The 13945-nt window shown below is 35.8% G+C and overlaps 1 protein-coding gene across 2 annotated transcripts in view; it reads left to right on the top strand.

The window, feature by feature from the left end:
* The first annotated feature begins 373 nt into the window (after window positions 1-373).
* The window catches only part of WDR41 (WD repeat domain 41), a 50275-nt gene continuing 36703 nt past the window's right edge, over window positions 374-13945 (top strand). The window contains exons 1-3 of one of the 2 annotated variants that reach the window (XM_028492994.2): window positions 374-720; window positions 2904-3019; window positions 13837-13885. In XM_028492994.2, coding sequence (XP_028348795.1) covers window positions 670-720; window positions 2904-3019; window positions 13837-13885 — 216 coding nt within the window. In that variant the 5' untranslated portion in view covers window positions 374-669. The remainder of the gene's footprint in view (window positions 721-2903; window positions 3020-13836; window positions 13886-13945) is intronic. The other variant, XM_007119927.4, reaches the window with a different exon arrangement.

Genomic DNA, 13945 nt, shown 5'->3' with positions numbered 1-13945 from the left:
GAGTATAAGCAGTATAGGGTTACTGTGAGGATTTATGTGTAGTCTTAGCACGGTATCTATACTACAGCACACAATAAATACTGGCCAGATTTATGCTGGTGTACACACGTGCCACTGGGATTAGTCCGGATGAAAAAGCCTACTGAAGTACACCTTCTCCAGGCAGCTCTTTAGGAAACCTCGGGGAGATGGAAATCCTTCCTGGTCCCCAAGCTTGCCAAGTGAATGATGCAAAAGCCATCTAAAAAGGGAGGGGACTATTTATACTTGGCAAGCACTTGCGCAACGACGGGCTCCAGTTGCTGCGTTCCGCGTGTCCACCAGGGGCCGCTCGAACTACCCAGGCTCTGTGCGCTAATCAGGCGACGTCCCGCGCGTGCTCACTCGGTGCCGCGCGGGCCTCTGAACCTCCGCGGACACCCTAGCTTTCGGCTGCTGCTCTCCTGGCGGCTACCCTTAACCGCAGCTGGTGGGTACGGCAGCTCTTTGGGGACAAAAGTCTTCCCTCTTCGTTGCGCTCTGCTTCGTACTTCGTATTTTGGGCAAATCTGAGAAGGCAGGTATTAGCGCCTCCATTGAGCTGCTACCAGAGAGGTAGGAGAAGGCTGAGCCTGGCGCGGAGTTCGGGCTGACTGGGCCCTAGGCCCGCGAAACGCCGTCGCTGCCCGGATGTTGCGATGGCTGATCGGGGGAGGCCGAGAACCTCAGGGACTGGCCGAGGTAAACCCCGGGGTGGACCCTGCCTGCCACCACAGAGGCTTTGCTTGCCGGAGCTGTGGCTTGTGTGAGCCGAGCTCCTGACCGGATGAGGGAGACCCGGCGGAGGCGGGGCCTGCGGGTTGCGAGGGCGGGGTCGGCGGGGTTCGCGCGGGTGGATTGCGGGGGCTCTTTCCCTGAGAGGTAAATCCATGTTCCACTAGGTGTGGAAACTGAAACTGACGTAGTTCAGCAACAGGCTCAAGGACGCTTAACTGGTCTCCCCACGTAAACCAGTCTCATTTCAATAGAAAAAGTATCCTGTTTGTTAGAGACTAAGAAACAGTGACTGCAGATTTACACTTCTGGTTTGTTTGATATGGTGTCGCTTCCCAACATCAATTGATGCTTGCTCATGGCATATGAAATTAATTTGATTATTTATATAAAACCAAAAAAGATATAATTATTTAAAAAAATAATTTGCTTAAAAGTCAAAAAAATAATCATAGTCACACTTTTTCATGGGCCTGAATAACTGACCAGATTAATGAGATTTCCATTTGAAATGTTGTGAATAAAATAATTTTGGAACCTGAAAAGTGTCGAGGTCTGGAATTTATTTTATATGCCACTGAAGAATAGAATTTGTGTTGAATTCCCTTTAATTTTTCATAGAAAATATTTGTTTTGATTGTTAAAAACTTGGGTGGTTGTAAGCAACGTTACGTCTCCGTTTTAACTTCCTCATATTTTTGCAGTTGAGGCTTATTGTCTAATTTTTAAGAAGTATTTCTTATTTAAAATTAGGCTTATTTCAGATAGGCTTAAATTCTAAAGATTATGAAAGAATTGTGGAAAAGTGATTAGTCCATTTGTGATATATATGACAATTATGTATTAACCCGATTATTTGATTAGTTGTAGAATTTGATTAACTAATTCTGCCGTGCTTGGCAAGCTTTCATTTGGGGGAAGTGGTATACAGTTTTCAGATTTCTTGCCTTTGCTTTTCTCATCAGAACCACTGCTAGAAGGGAGATGGGATAAATAAAAAATTACTGCTTTGAGGGTGAATTTAAAAAAAAATTAATGCATGTTAAATTGTACTTTTCTTCATGTAAAAGTACTTCAGTTTTAGAACTGCTGTGAGTCTGTACATTATCAGAACCAAAGATTTTCCTCTAATTATGCAAGAACTTTGTATCCAGCCTTCTAGTTTAAGCAGTGTTTGCCTGCTGGGATGATTTTGCCCCTTAGAGGACATTTGGCAACGTCTAGAGATATTTTTGATTGTCACGATTTGGGGGTGCGGGGAGAGGTTGGATTTCTATTGGCATCTAGTGTGTAGAAGCCAGGGATGATGTTGAGCATCCTTCAATGCATAGGAAAGCCTTCAACAAAAGAATTATTACCTAGTCCAAAATGTCAGTAGTGTCAAGCTTGAGAAACTGCAGTTCAGAGGTTAAGAACACAGGTTTTTATCATGAAATAGTACTGGGTTTAACTATAGAAATGGGGTTGATAAGATCTACCTTACAGAATTATTGAGTGAGTTATAAGCCATATGTGCTTTACACAGTGTGTGGCATATGGACTGCCGCCCATGTTTGCAAATAGGGATGAAGTTGTGTAGGTTTAGGACTGAGCTTAATACTCTGTAAATGTTACCAGTTATTTTTATCAATATTATTGTCTGAAGTTGAATTTATTGAATTCATTGACAATTATTTCATTTCTTCCTTTATTCATTCAGTAAACGTGTTGAGTTCCTATAATGGGGTAGGCACTGTTTTAGTCTATATTTTACCCCTTTGACCTTCAGTTTTGTTTCTGCCATCAGTTTTGTTTCTGCCAAGTTTTAATTGACAAACACCCATCCTAAAATATTGTGTTGGTTTGGCGCATTGATTTTTTAGGTCAGGTTTATTGAGGTGTAATTTCCATAAAACAAAATACACCCTTTAAAAATTTATTTTGAGTTCAAAATTTAAAATTTATGATGTGGATTTGTGGTAAGAGAAATGTTTTATGTTAAATTGGCAGTTACTTGATATTAGGGGAAATAATACATAGTATTAGAACATAATATCTTACAGTTTTTTAAACCTTGTGTTCTTAGATGCATACCATGTGTTTTATTCAAATATAGTCTTTTATCATAAATCATTTTCTCTCTTTTTTTCTTTTTTTCCCCCCATTACAAGCAATCTCCTTTACAGACAATAGGTGAAGAACAAACTCAGAACCCCTACACTGAACTGCTTGTACTGAAAGCTCATCATGATATTGTACGGTTTCTGGTACAGTTAGATGATTACAGGTAAGAAACTCTAGTTTTCCAATTGACTACTGTTTGGAAAGAGTTTTTAGGGAATTGTATGTTAAAAACAACTTCAAAATTAATCCAGCTTTTCTAAAAATTTCAAAACTGATCATTAATAACATTTAGTAGAAATTGACCTCTGCCTCTTGATGATACGTGTCTGAAGTCTTTTTGCCCAAAAGTCGGGATATCATTTCTGGTGATTTTATGGTTATTTTTGTTTGTTTCAGATTTTTTTTTTTGGTCTTTTTGAATACTCACAAATATTCTCATTAGTTTAAAGGAAGTGTGACTTTAAAATGTTGATGGGAGTTTTAACTGTATGTTAAGGTGAAGCTAAATTTGAGAACCAATATGGGAAATGTTTAAATATCAGGTACCTTCCAGGAATGTACTGTTTTTAGTGGAAGGTAAGGTAAGTATTTAATCTGAATTTTTTGTTATTTGTGAAACCGTTTAAAATGTACATTATTCTGTACTTCCTTGCTAACATGTATAATGGTGTGTTTAATATATTTGCAAATAGAGATGAAGGTGTGTAGGTCTTAGAACTGTAGATTTAGCTTATTATTGATCTGTATATCTGTTTTATTAAGACTTTGTTTAACTATACGCTTATCCTTTGTAGCCTTAATAACAATTACACAATTAATTGTATAACTGTATAATATTTATCTTCCTCTCTAGATGAGAGTGAGGGCCATGTTTTTTTTTTTATTCACCACAGTATCTTTAGTACCTGGCACAGTGCCTTACATGTAGCAGGTTATTAATAGTTGTTAAATGGGTGACTGCTACTGTGATTATTTCTAATTCTCACTATCACTGCTGATGTTTTTTAACCTTGTCTTCTCTTTGCTCTTTTTATGTTTTTGGTATTTAGTTGCTTTTCCCATGTGCAGTGCAATTCTGGCACTACCTGGAGTTAGGTTGAATTTTAAAGGTTAAGCGCACAGTCGTGTACAACAGTCCCTTCACCTCAGTCACAGCTGCAGTCTCCAGGGTTCCCAGGCCACTTGCACTTCTGACCAATTAACTACAAACTCCTACTACCCCCTCAGGTTTGATAATTCTCTAGAATGACTAACAGAACTCAGGAAAGCACTATACTTATGATTACAGTTTTATTATAAAGGATATGATCAGGACTAGCCAAATGTAGAGAGGCATAGGGCAAGGTCTAGGAGGGTCCCAAATGTAAGGCTTCTGTGTCCTCAGGACACATCACCCTTTCAGCACATCAGTGCATATCACCAGTGAGGAAGCTCACTAAGCTCTGGGTGTCAAGAGTTTTTATTGGGGTTTCATTACATGGAAATGATTGTTTCACTTATTTGCCTCATGACTGAACTCAATTTCCAGCCCTTCTCTCCCTGCCATCCCCTCCCTGCTCCCCCAGGTTGGGAGGTCAGGATGATATCCCATGGCTCAAAGTCCCAACGCTCTAATTGCATGGTTCATATTCCCCACATGGCCAGTCCCCATCCTTAAACTGTCTAGGGGTCCACCGTGAGTCATCTCATTAGCATAAACTCAGGTGAGCTCTGAGGGGCCCAGCTCTCTTTTAGAAACCAGAGACAAGTCCAGCCAAATTATTATGAAAATTTGCTCCTCAACTTTTGCTTGAAAGAATTTGCCTTTTTTTATATTACTAGCCTATTAACACAATTTTCATGTTGTGATGTGAGCCAACCAAATTATAGCATGTCAACCATAGTATAATAATCTTCAGCCTTTTTGATAATACTTACTGTTGCTATGTCCTAAGAGACATTTACTTATTTATTTAGTCATCTTTGAAACTAAACATTTTTGGAAAGATAGGACATTTGGACAACTAAAGTTTTCTTATACCATCTTTTACCATTGTAAGATGCTCTGTAAGTTAAAAAAAAACCAAAATTATTTCTTAGACCATAATCCCTAATATTTGGGCTTTAAGGAGTCCTCAAATAGTTTTGTCTAAGAAAGCTAAATACAAAATATACAGTATACTTTCAGGATGTGGTCTTTAAATTTTTTTTAATAGATTAACTGTTAAGATTCCATGTTGATTGCTATCTGTCCTTTAAAATGTCTTCTTGATTATTCTTACTACATAGTTAGAAGAATCTGCAGAAAAGGCCATCTTGTAGAGTAATGATCATTGTACAGTTACTGATATTTGATTACCTTTTCCCAAAGTGGTGCTTTTGTATACTCCAGTTATTCATGATATAGTAAATGTTATGTAAACAGTAAAAAGCTGTAGATGAGTGTATCAGTTATCTGTTGTCCTTGTCAAATATCAGCCCAAATTTAGTAGTTTAAAACAAACGCTATTTATTTATTTCACTACTCTGTGGGATGGCATTTGGGTTAGGCTCAGCTGGGTGGGTTCTTTTGTCTCTGCTGGGATCAGCAGATCTTGGTTAGGTTCACTTGTGCTTTTGTGGTCACCAGGTAGATTGGCTGGGGTTGGCAGGTTTACAGTGGTCTCAGCTGGTATGACTGGGGTCTCTCTCCCTGTGGTTGCTCAAGTGCTAGTTCACATAGGGATGGAGTTCAAATACCAGCAAAAGGGCAAGCCCCAGTGTAAAACTCTTTTCAAGTCTATTTTCATCATGTTTGCTGTTGTTTCATGGGCTAAAGCAAGTCAGGAGCTGGCGTGAATTCAGTAAGTTGATAAATAAACTCTGCCTCTTGATGAGAGAAGCAACTAAATCCTATTGCAAGTGGTGGTGGAAATAGGGAGATTGGTGGCCATGTTTGCTGTATACCCCAGTGAATCTAAATGTCTAGAATAGATTTTTGGCTTTTGCAGTCAAGTGAACATACTACTACATGAACCACATGTAATTCTTTGTACTCAAGTCATGACTTTGTCAAAAGTTACATATAATTAGGTATGAAGTTTTTTACTCAGTTGCAGACCTGAAGAACTTTCAATCTGTTTTGTTCTAAAAGATTTAATTCTGTAGTGTACTAGAAAAAACAAAACAAAACTGAAAGAGTCATTATTGGTAAGAAATACATTTAAAAATATACAAATGATGTAACTGTTATAAATAGTAGAGCTCAGTGTTTTCATTCTTGATTTAATAGTTCAGGTAGTTCAGATATCTTTTTACTGTTACATATGTATATTATATATGCATTGTCAAATTATAGAAATACCTCTCCAGTTTTTAAATAAATATTGTTATACTTTTTATGTTTTTATTTAGTTTTTATAGACATCACACTCTGGGTTTTTGGTCAGCTGTTGTAATCCAGGTTTCACGCTTCAGGTCTTTAGATAATATCATTTTATTGAGAATTTTGCAGAAGGATTTTCTTGTTTTCTCAGTGGCTCAGCTAAAATCAGTGAGTGGAAAATTTTCTCAGAGTGGTTTTTGAAGATACCAAATAAATCCTGTATAACCTAACAGACAGCAGCCTTTTCTTATCTTCTTTAGTATTTTTTGAACATGAAGTGAGGGTCATATTGATTGGGAGATCACTAAAGAAGGCTAAGCCTCAGCAAGAGTCATCCAAAAAATGGACTGTGCTAAAATTGCATGTAATACTCTAGCATTTGACACATTAAACTAAACTGAGTTCGTAACACATTTTAAGAATAGTTTTCTCTGTTGCTCATTTGACCATCCCTTGCTCCTCCAGGAAACAGACAAGGTTATGTAGGATGGTGATCATGACTGGAAAAGAATCAGATGACCCATGAAATGCCAGACTGAAGAACAAAATGTACCTTAGGATGACTGGTGAAGCTGTACATTCACAAGAATCTAGACAAACTCAGTACAGTTTGATAATTCACTAATAGCAAACAATATGTTACATCTTTAAGACAATGTTCTAAAGCTAAGAATATCTTTCTCACGAACACTTAGAGAATAGAAATCGGTAATCAAGATCATTTAGATCCTCCTAATACCTGGTTTCCCTGGGAAGTAGACAATAAAATGGAATTAAGCATGCAAAAGGTTTATTAGAGAGAAATACCATTGAAGGGAAAAAGGAAGAAGCAGGATTGGACAAGGGGAGCTGTCTCAAACTGTGATGCAGATTTGACAAAGTCTCTGTAAGCCCAATGTGAAGCTCTGGAGGAAAGAAAGCTCTTTAGATGAGTCTTGCATTAGGGAAATAACTAGGAGTGTTTAGCCTGCATTGCTTAGACATTGGCTGAGGGCCATCCAAGAACGTGCCCTGGCTTCCACCAACTTGCTTATGTCCCAGGGACTGGGGGCCAACTGAGATAGTTTGACTTCAACTTGAAAGCTGAAATGGACCCTGAAGTCAACAGCTGGAGGCAGATAACCATATTCCTCATAGCTGGGCAGCAAGTCCTCTCTTGAAGGGATATCTGCAAGTCAAGATCTATACTGCCTTTCTATACAAACTCTATCTTGAGATCAGTAATGTTGGATGAGAGGACATTTTCTTTATAGAAGAATTCAAGTTAGGAAGAATCATGGAATTGGAATATTATAATTTCACAACCTCTAATAGAATAACAAATTTTAAGCAATGGTTATTGATAGCTGTTAACATCACACACACACACAAAAAGATTGCTGGAAATTATATTTCCTGTTGGGGTACATAAACTGCTTATGAAGTGGTCTTGCCAAAAAGTCAAATTCAAATATGATTAAGTCTTTAGATCTCTCAATTTACTAGAAACACAGGGGACAGAGGTGCATATCAAATGACAACACAAAAAGGTAGATAGCAAAATCCAGACTGAGAACTCTGTATGACAAATGTTTAATTGCAAGGAAAAAAATACGTGAAGAAAGAATCAATAGAACAAGAGAGACTTTAGAGATCAGTTGCAGTGTATGAACCTTATTTAGATCCTGCTTCTAATACACTTAAAAAACATTGTGAGACAGGGAAATTTGATTACACTGTGGTGACATTAAGAAATTAAATGTTAACTTTAGTTGTGATGTAAATATATATTGAAGTATTTATTGATGAAATGAAATACAGTGACTGGGATTTGCTTCAGAATAATCTGCAAAGGGGGGATTGGCTGTGGTACAAATGAAACAGTATTGGTCATGAGTTGATAATTATTGAAGACACGTTACCTGGAGATTTTTGTTATACTGTTTCCACTTTTATATATACTTAAATTCTTCATAATGAAAAGTTTAAAAATGATATATATTTGATATAGAGGGAAAAAAACGCCAATTTAAAAGATATTTTTGTTTCAGTATAAAATATAATTTTTTCTTAGATATTATTAGATGCAGGAATCACACAGATGGACATGAACCCATCAGCTTAATAAAGTAATAACTAGCAAAAAGCTGGACTAAAGGTTGTAGCTTTGATATACAACCACAGTGGGTTTCCTAATTTTCACCCTGAGTTACGTAGACTTCACTGAATCACAGGTACTGCTGGACATCTGCAAGCCTCCCACTTGGATGTAAGTTTACCTCAAAAATAAGAGCAGACCAGAATGTTGCCTCTTTATGAACACACAAATCTCAGAGAAAACCCAGAAGGGTCTGAACTGAGCATACTCAATTCATTCTCTTAAACTCATTTATTACATCAGTGGGACAGAGAGAGGCCAAGGAACTTTCTCTAGTAGAAGTTCCTTCAGAGACACTTGAGCTCAGAGTAGTGGGGGTTCCCACTAATAGAAGTCACAGGGATTTTTTTGTATTCTAATACTTGTAAACTTGGTGTAGTTTAGCTTTCTATTTGTGATTTGGGGGAGGGGAAAATTTACCAAAGGCTTTACCTTTCCAAATGACCATGGGAACTATGGAATTTTTCCATCTCTATTCTGTTTGTGAGACATTCATATTGGAATTGTGTTAATACATATGTATTACTTAATCAAGGAAAAAAAAGTTTTAATGCTCAAGTACATTGTGAAAGAATCAGTGACATCATTATCTATGGTTCCTGAAAATGCTTTGAAGTTGCCTTTAACTTCTCTTACAAGTCTCTATCTACAAACTTCTCTAATTTTCTTCAAGTAATTTTAGAATACAAGATAAGTGAAAGTCTATTTTAAGTGAAAATTTTGTTATTTTTTATTTTTGTCTGGTTTCTGGTATTTGCATTTTTCAACTTTACTACATTGTAGAAACTGTATACTGTTTTAGTTGCATCACGATTAGAAAGTACCTTGTGGATTTGGTGGGAAGTTAGTTAACCACAGGGATTTCTGTATTGCCATAATAATACTCTATTATTTTTCCAGTGCTTTATGGTTATGTAAATATTGAATACAGGAAAGTTTATGTTCAGGTTTATGGATTACCTTTTTTATGTCCTTTAAGGTTATGTTTGAATCTGTAGCACCTTTGACTTAATTGAAATAAATTCTCTTGAATAAGGAATATTAAATAAGCATGTAGGTAATGGACATAGGAATTACTTGTGGAAATATTTTATTTTATACAAATCTTTGTGAACCTTTGCTGTACTTTAAGCCCACAGTTGTCAAGAATGAGAGTGCTTTTCTCTTAGCTGTCCAAAGGAAGGTGTTGAAAGGAAATGATTTCTATAAATTGAAATGAGTATAACTGAGAATTCTCATTGTATTCATAATTTGGACCCTGTAGCATTCCATAATAATGTAGACTGTGAGCTCTTCAAGGGCAAGAACTATCTCATTGATCTTTACCCTCAGGATCAAGCACATAGATATATAAAGTTAATGCTTAATATATAGTTAATGCTTAATATTTCTTGAATGAGTGTATCATTGACTCTCACAATTAATTTAATTCTCATAATGAGGGGAAGAGAGGATGGAACATTCTAGAAGATCTGCTATAGGTCTTCATTAAATCACACTTCATGTTTTTAAACTTTTTTCATGCATATAGTTTTTGCTTAGTCATTTAATTAAATATCACTAAATTAAATGACAGTCTCAATGAGTATTTTTAAAGAGTTGGTTTCAAGTTGAGAAAACTTGAAGGTTATGCATAAGAATGGGACAGGAGGGGCTTCCCTGGTGGCGCAGTGGTTAAGAATCCACCTGCCAATTCAGGTGACACGGGTTCGAGCCCTGGTCCGGGAAGATCCCACATGCCGTGGAGCAACTAAGCCCGTGTGCCACAACTACTGAGTCTCTGCTCTAGAGCCTGTGAGCCACAACTTCTGAGCCCGCGTGCCGCAACTACTGAAGCCCACATGCCCAGAGCCTGTGCTCTGCAACAAGAGAAGCCACCGCAATGAGAAGCCCACGCACCATAACGAAGAGTGACCCCCCGCTCACCGCAACTAGAGAAAGCCCGCGCACAGCAACGGAGACCCAACACAGCCAAAATAAAAAAAATAAAATAAATTTATAAAAAAATAAAAAAAGAATGGGACAGGAAAATGAAAAAATAAAAGGAATTTATTTTTGTATGTGGTGAAATTCTGGGCTTTACATATTTTGAATTTCTAGTTTTGTTTTGACAGTATGTTGGTATATTAGTCATGATTAAAGGGAAAAGTGAGGTTACATTAATACTATTAATGAATCTATTTTACAGAGCCCTTTTAACACTTAAGTGTTTGCTTATTCATTTATTTACTGAAAAAGCATTTCTTTAGTCCTTTAAACCTGCTAGACATAATCAGAAATTTGTTGGACTAGAAAGTGCCATATTAGAAAGATCAATAAATATGACAATTACTAAATTTCATTGATTGTAAAAAGCCTATTTTTTCCTATTGTAACATCTTTAAAATTTGGATACATCATATAATTGATGGTGTCTTTCATTAATAATTGACATCATTTTTTCCATAATAGTACATAAAATAATAGTATGTCTTATATTTGATGAAATATAGTACATTTCTAAGCAATCACTAAGTTTTAAGATCTTGAAGCAAGAACAACATGTAATTGATCTTGGCATTTCCCTAACGCATGACATGAAATCTCACTAAATACATTTTGTGTTAATCAGTAAAGAAGGATTTCTCTTAAAATCTTATCTAGATTTGAATCTTTGGATTCTATTAATTTAGAATGTTTAAAAATTTTTTTTGTATATTATTATATGACAATATAGCCACTATTCTTCCTTCCATTGACTAGATTAAACCTTATTGACATCTTAATTACTTCTTTTTTATGGTTCATTACTTCTTTTAATCAATTACAGTGTATCTTACTGTTAGGGATTCTTGAGTTGAATTTTCATTTCTGAAAATTTGGAGATGGCTGGAGTGTGTGCTTGACTGATGAGGATAAACTAAGATAAACTGATATAGTGCTGCTAGTTTTCAGTTATTCATCCTAGGAGAATGGATAATTGTAATTTGCAAATGATCTCCCACCCTTTTATTAGTTAGTTTATGATTGGTACTCATATGTAGCAAAGTCATACTGGTTTACATTTTAAAGCTTCGTGTTTCCTCTTTAGAGCAGGTAATAAATACTGGAATGGCAAAAAAACCAAACAAACCCCAAACCATAGAATATATGAGAATTGAAAAGCCTGAATAATATACACACTGGGTAATTGACCTCTGAACAATTAAAAAAAAAAGGGCTGTGATTTCATGCATTACTGTTGAGCATTGTTTAGATTTAACTTTTGTTCACCACTGATTGAATTAAAGTTTGAGGTGAAATGCTCTGTATCTCATTTCTAAACTCTCAACCGTTCAGTCATCTCTCATTGTGAAGTCATGAGATTCAGACATGATAAAACAATAATGAGAAGTTAACAATCAGGGTTAGAAAAAAGTATGTATTTTAAACCTGCACTCTTCTGCAAGGGAGAAAAGCAATTATAAGAGTTTCAAGAATCAATAGAAATTGATGTTTTATACCAAAGAAATCTTAAGACCTTGAGTTCTGCCCTCCCCACCATCATGATACAAATAAAAAGAAATCAATAGGCCTAGAAACATAAGCTATTAAAGATTTACATCCAGCAACTATTTTTTATACTCAAGGCATTGTTTAATGTTTTGATTCAGAAAATCTATGTAATAAAGCATAAGAAATTACATTTTAAAATATAAAATGTTTTCTTTTTAGTCTCCATATCTTTTATATTTCATTTTGAAAATAAAATAAATGTTAGGTATGGATTTTAAAATAATTCTTTGTATGATTTCTGTCTAGTTAACTAAGACATTTTAAAGGTCCTTTCTGTTAAAAAGATACATAGCTCTATATTAAAAAATTACTAACGGACTTTGTCAGACTGTATGTATTAGGCCAGTTTCCCATCTCCTGGATAATCTCTTAGCTCCTGCAGTAGAAGATGTAAGCAAAAGATTTTGAAACGAGTGCTGGGTATGGGAATTGTCAGAGCCAGTGAAGACAATAGCTATGTGTGAGGCTTTGAAACTGAGCATGAGAAATTTGAACTTGAAGCTCAGTTTGGAGTGTTAAGGAAAGTGTTACATGACTGAAGTAGTGAGATTATATGGATATCTATAGGGTAAAATTCAATAGAACAGATACTCTAAGGAACAAAGTAATTCTTGTGTTCTAATGTATCACTTCTCTACTTTTCTCCCAATGACACACATAAGGCTTAACAATGATTACTTTAATAAAGCTGTTTAAGGCATGCCCAGATTTTTGTGAAAACACACTAACAGTATTGCAAGGAAGTAACACGTTTTCTAAATGCTGTAGGTGCTAACGGAGTACCATTTATTAGTGGTTGTTAACCATAACCGCATGCAGTTCATAGCTGGCTCTCTACAATACCACTTCTTTCTCTCCTATTCAGAAAAGCAAACCTTGAATTCAAGTGAATGAAAGTGATATTATGGGAACAACTGAATTGATTTTGATTCCTTAAAGAATCATTTACAGCTCTGCAGTGACCTAAATGGCAAGGGAATCTAAAGAAGAGTGGATATATGTTTAACTGATTCACTTTGCTGTACTGAAGAAACTAATAAACATTGTAAAGCAACTATGTACTCCAATTAAAAAAAAATCATTTACAAACTTGTGTACTACATTATTAATAACAAATTACTTGACATGCTTACAATGTGATTGCTGTACACCACTGTGTTGGGACATTGCTTGAGAGTAGTGTTTGATTTTATTATAATGCAGGCACTATGGATGAATAATCCTGCACAAGTGATTTTTCTTGATAGTTTTTGTGTCATGGGTATCTTCTACTCTACAAAATATAGATGATTGTTCCTTGACATGTAGTGTATGGGTGGTAGAGGAGAGAGAAGCTATAATTTAGTTCATCACAGCTCTTTTTTCATGCCATGAAGCAAACTTAACCTTTATCTCTTTTCATTTCAAGAATTTTCGCTGAAAAAAACAAAACGAAAACCAAACCTTCCAAACCAAAGAACACAGTATTTATATGGAAAGACCACAGAGCTGAGGGGAGCAAAGGAGAGAAACTGGCTTTAAATAGTAGAGTTAAAATATCTAAATATCTTTACCTAGAAAGTAAGGAATCTGAGGACATGATTCCTTTGTTCCACTCCTAGAATATCACTTCCTGTCACTGTAGCTTTTCCTCAGCTTGGTTTCATGTCACTTAAGTCAGGGTTTAATCATTATAATTTTAAAGCAAGGAAGGACTTTAAAGATCATTGATAGATCTCCCTTATTAGTCTAGCAGTTTATTCGTTTTAACTCTCTGAATGGTCTTATTTATCTTTGGATTCTCAGTACCTGGCACAAAACTTAGAAGGTATTCTGTAAATATTTGTTAAATTAGCTTAAAGAACTTAATCTGTATTGATATTAGTAAGTCAAAATACCATTAATAAGGTCTGATGGTATCTTAGTAATCTTAGCACTTAAATGTCATCAGTGATTTTTTTTTTCTTGACCTTTTTTCTCTAACCAGATTTGCATCTGCTGGTGATGATGGAATTGTAGTTGTGTGGAATGCCCAGGTGTGTATTGTTTCTATGTGGATTGTGTAATAAAGACATGACTGTATAGTTGAGTATACA

This window comes from Physeter macrocephalus, chromosome 8, assembly GCF_002837175.3.
Source record: "Physeter macrocephalus isolate SW-GA chromosome 8, ASM283717v5, whole genome shotgun sequence".
Taxonomy (NCBI): Eukaryota; Metazoa; Chordata; class Mammalia; order Artiodactyla; family Physeteridae; genus Physeter; species Physeter macrocephalus.
This window is presented reverse-complemented; position numbering and strand designations above follow the sequence as displayed.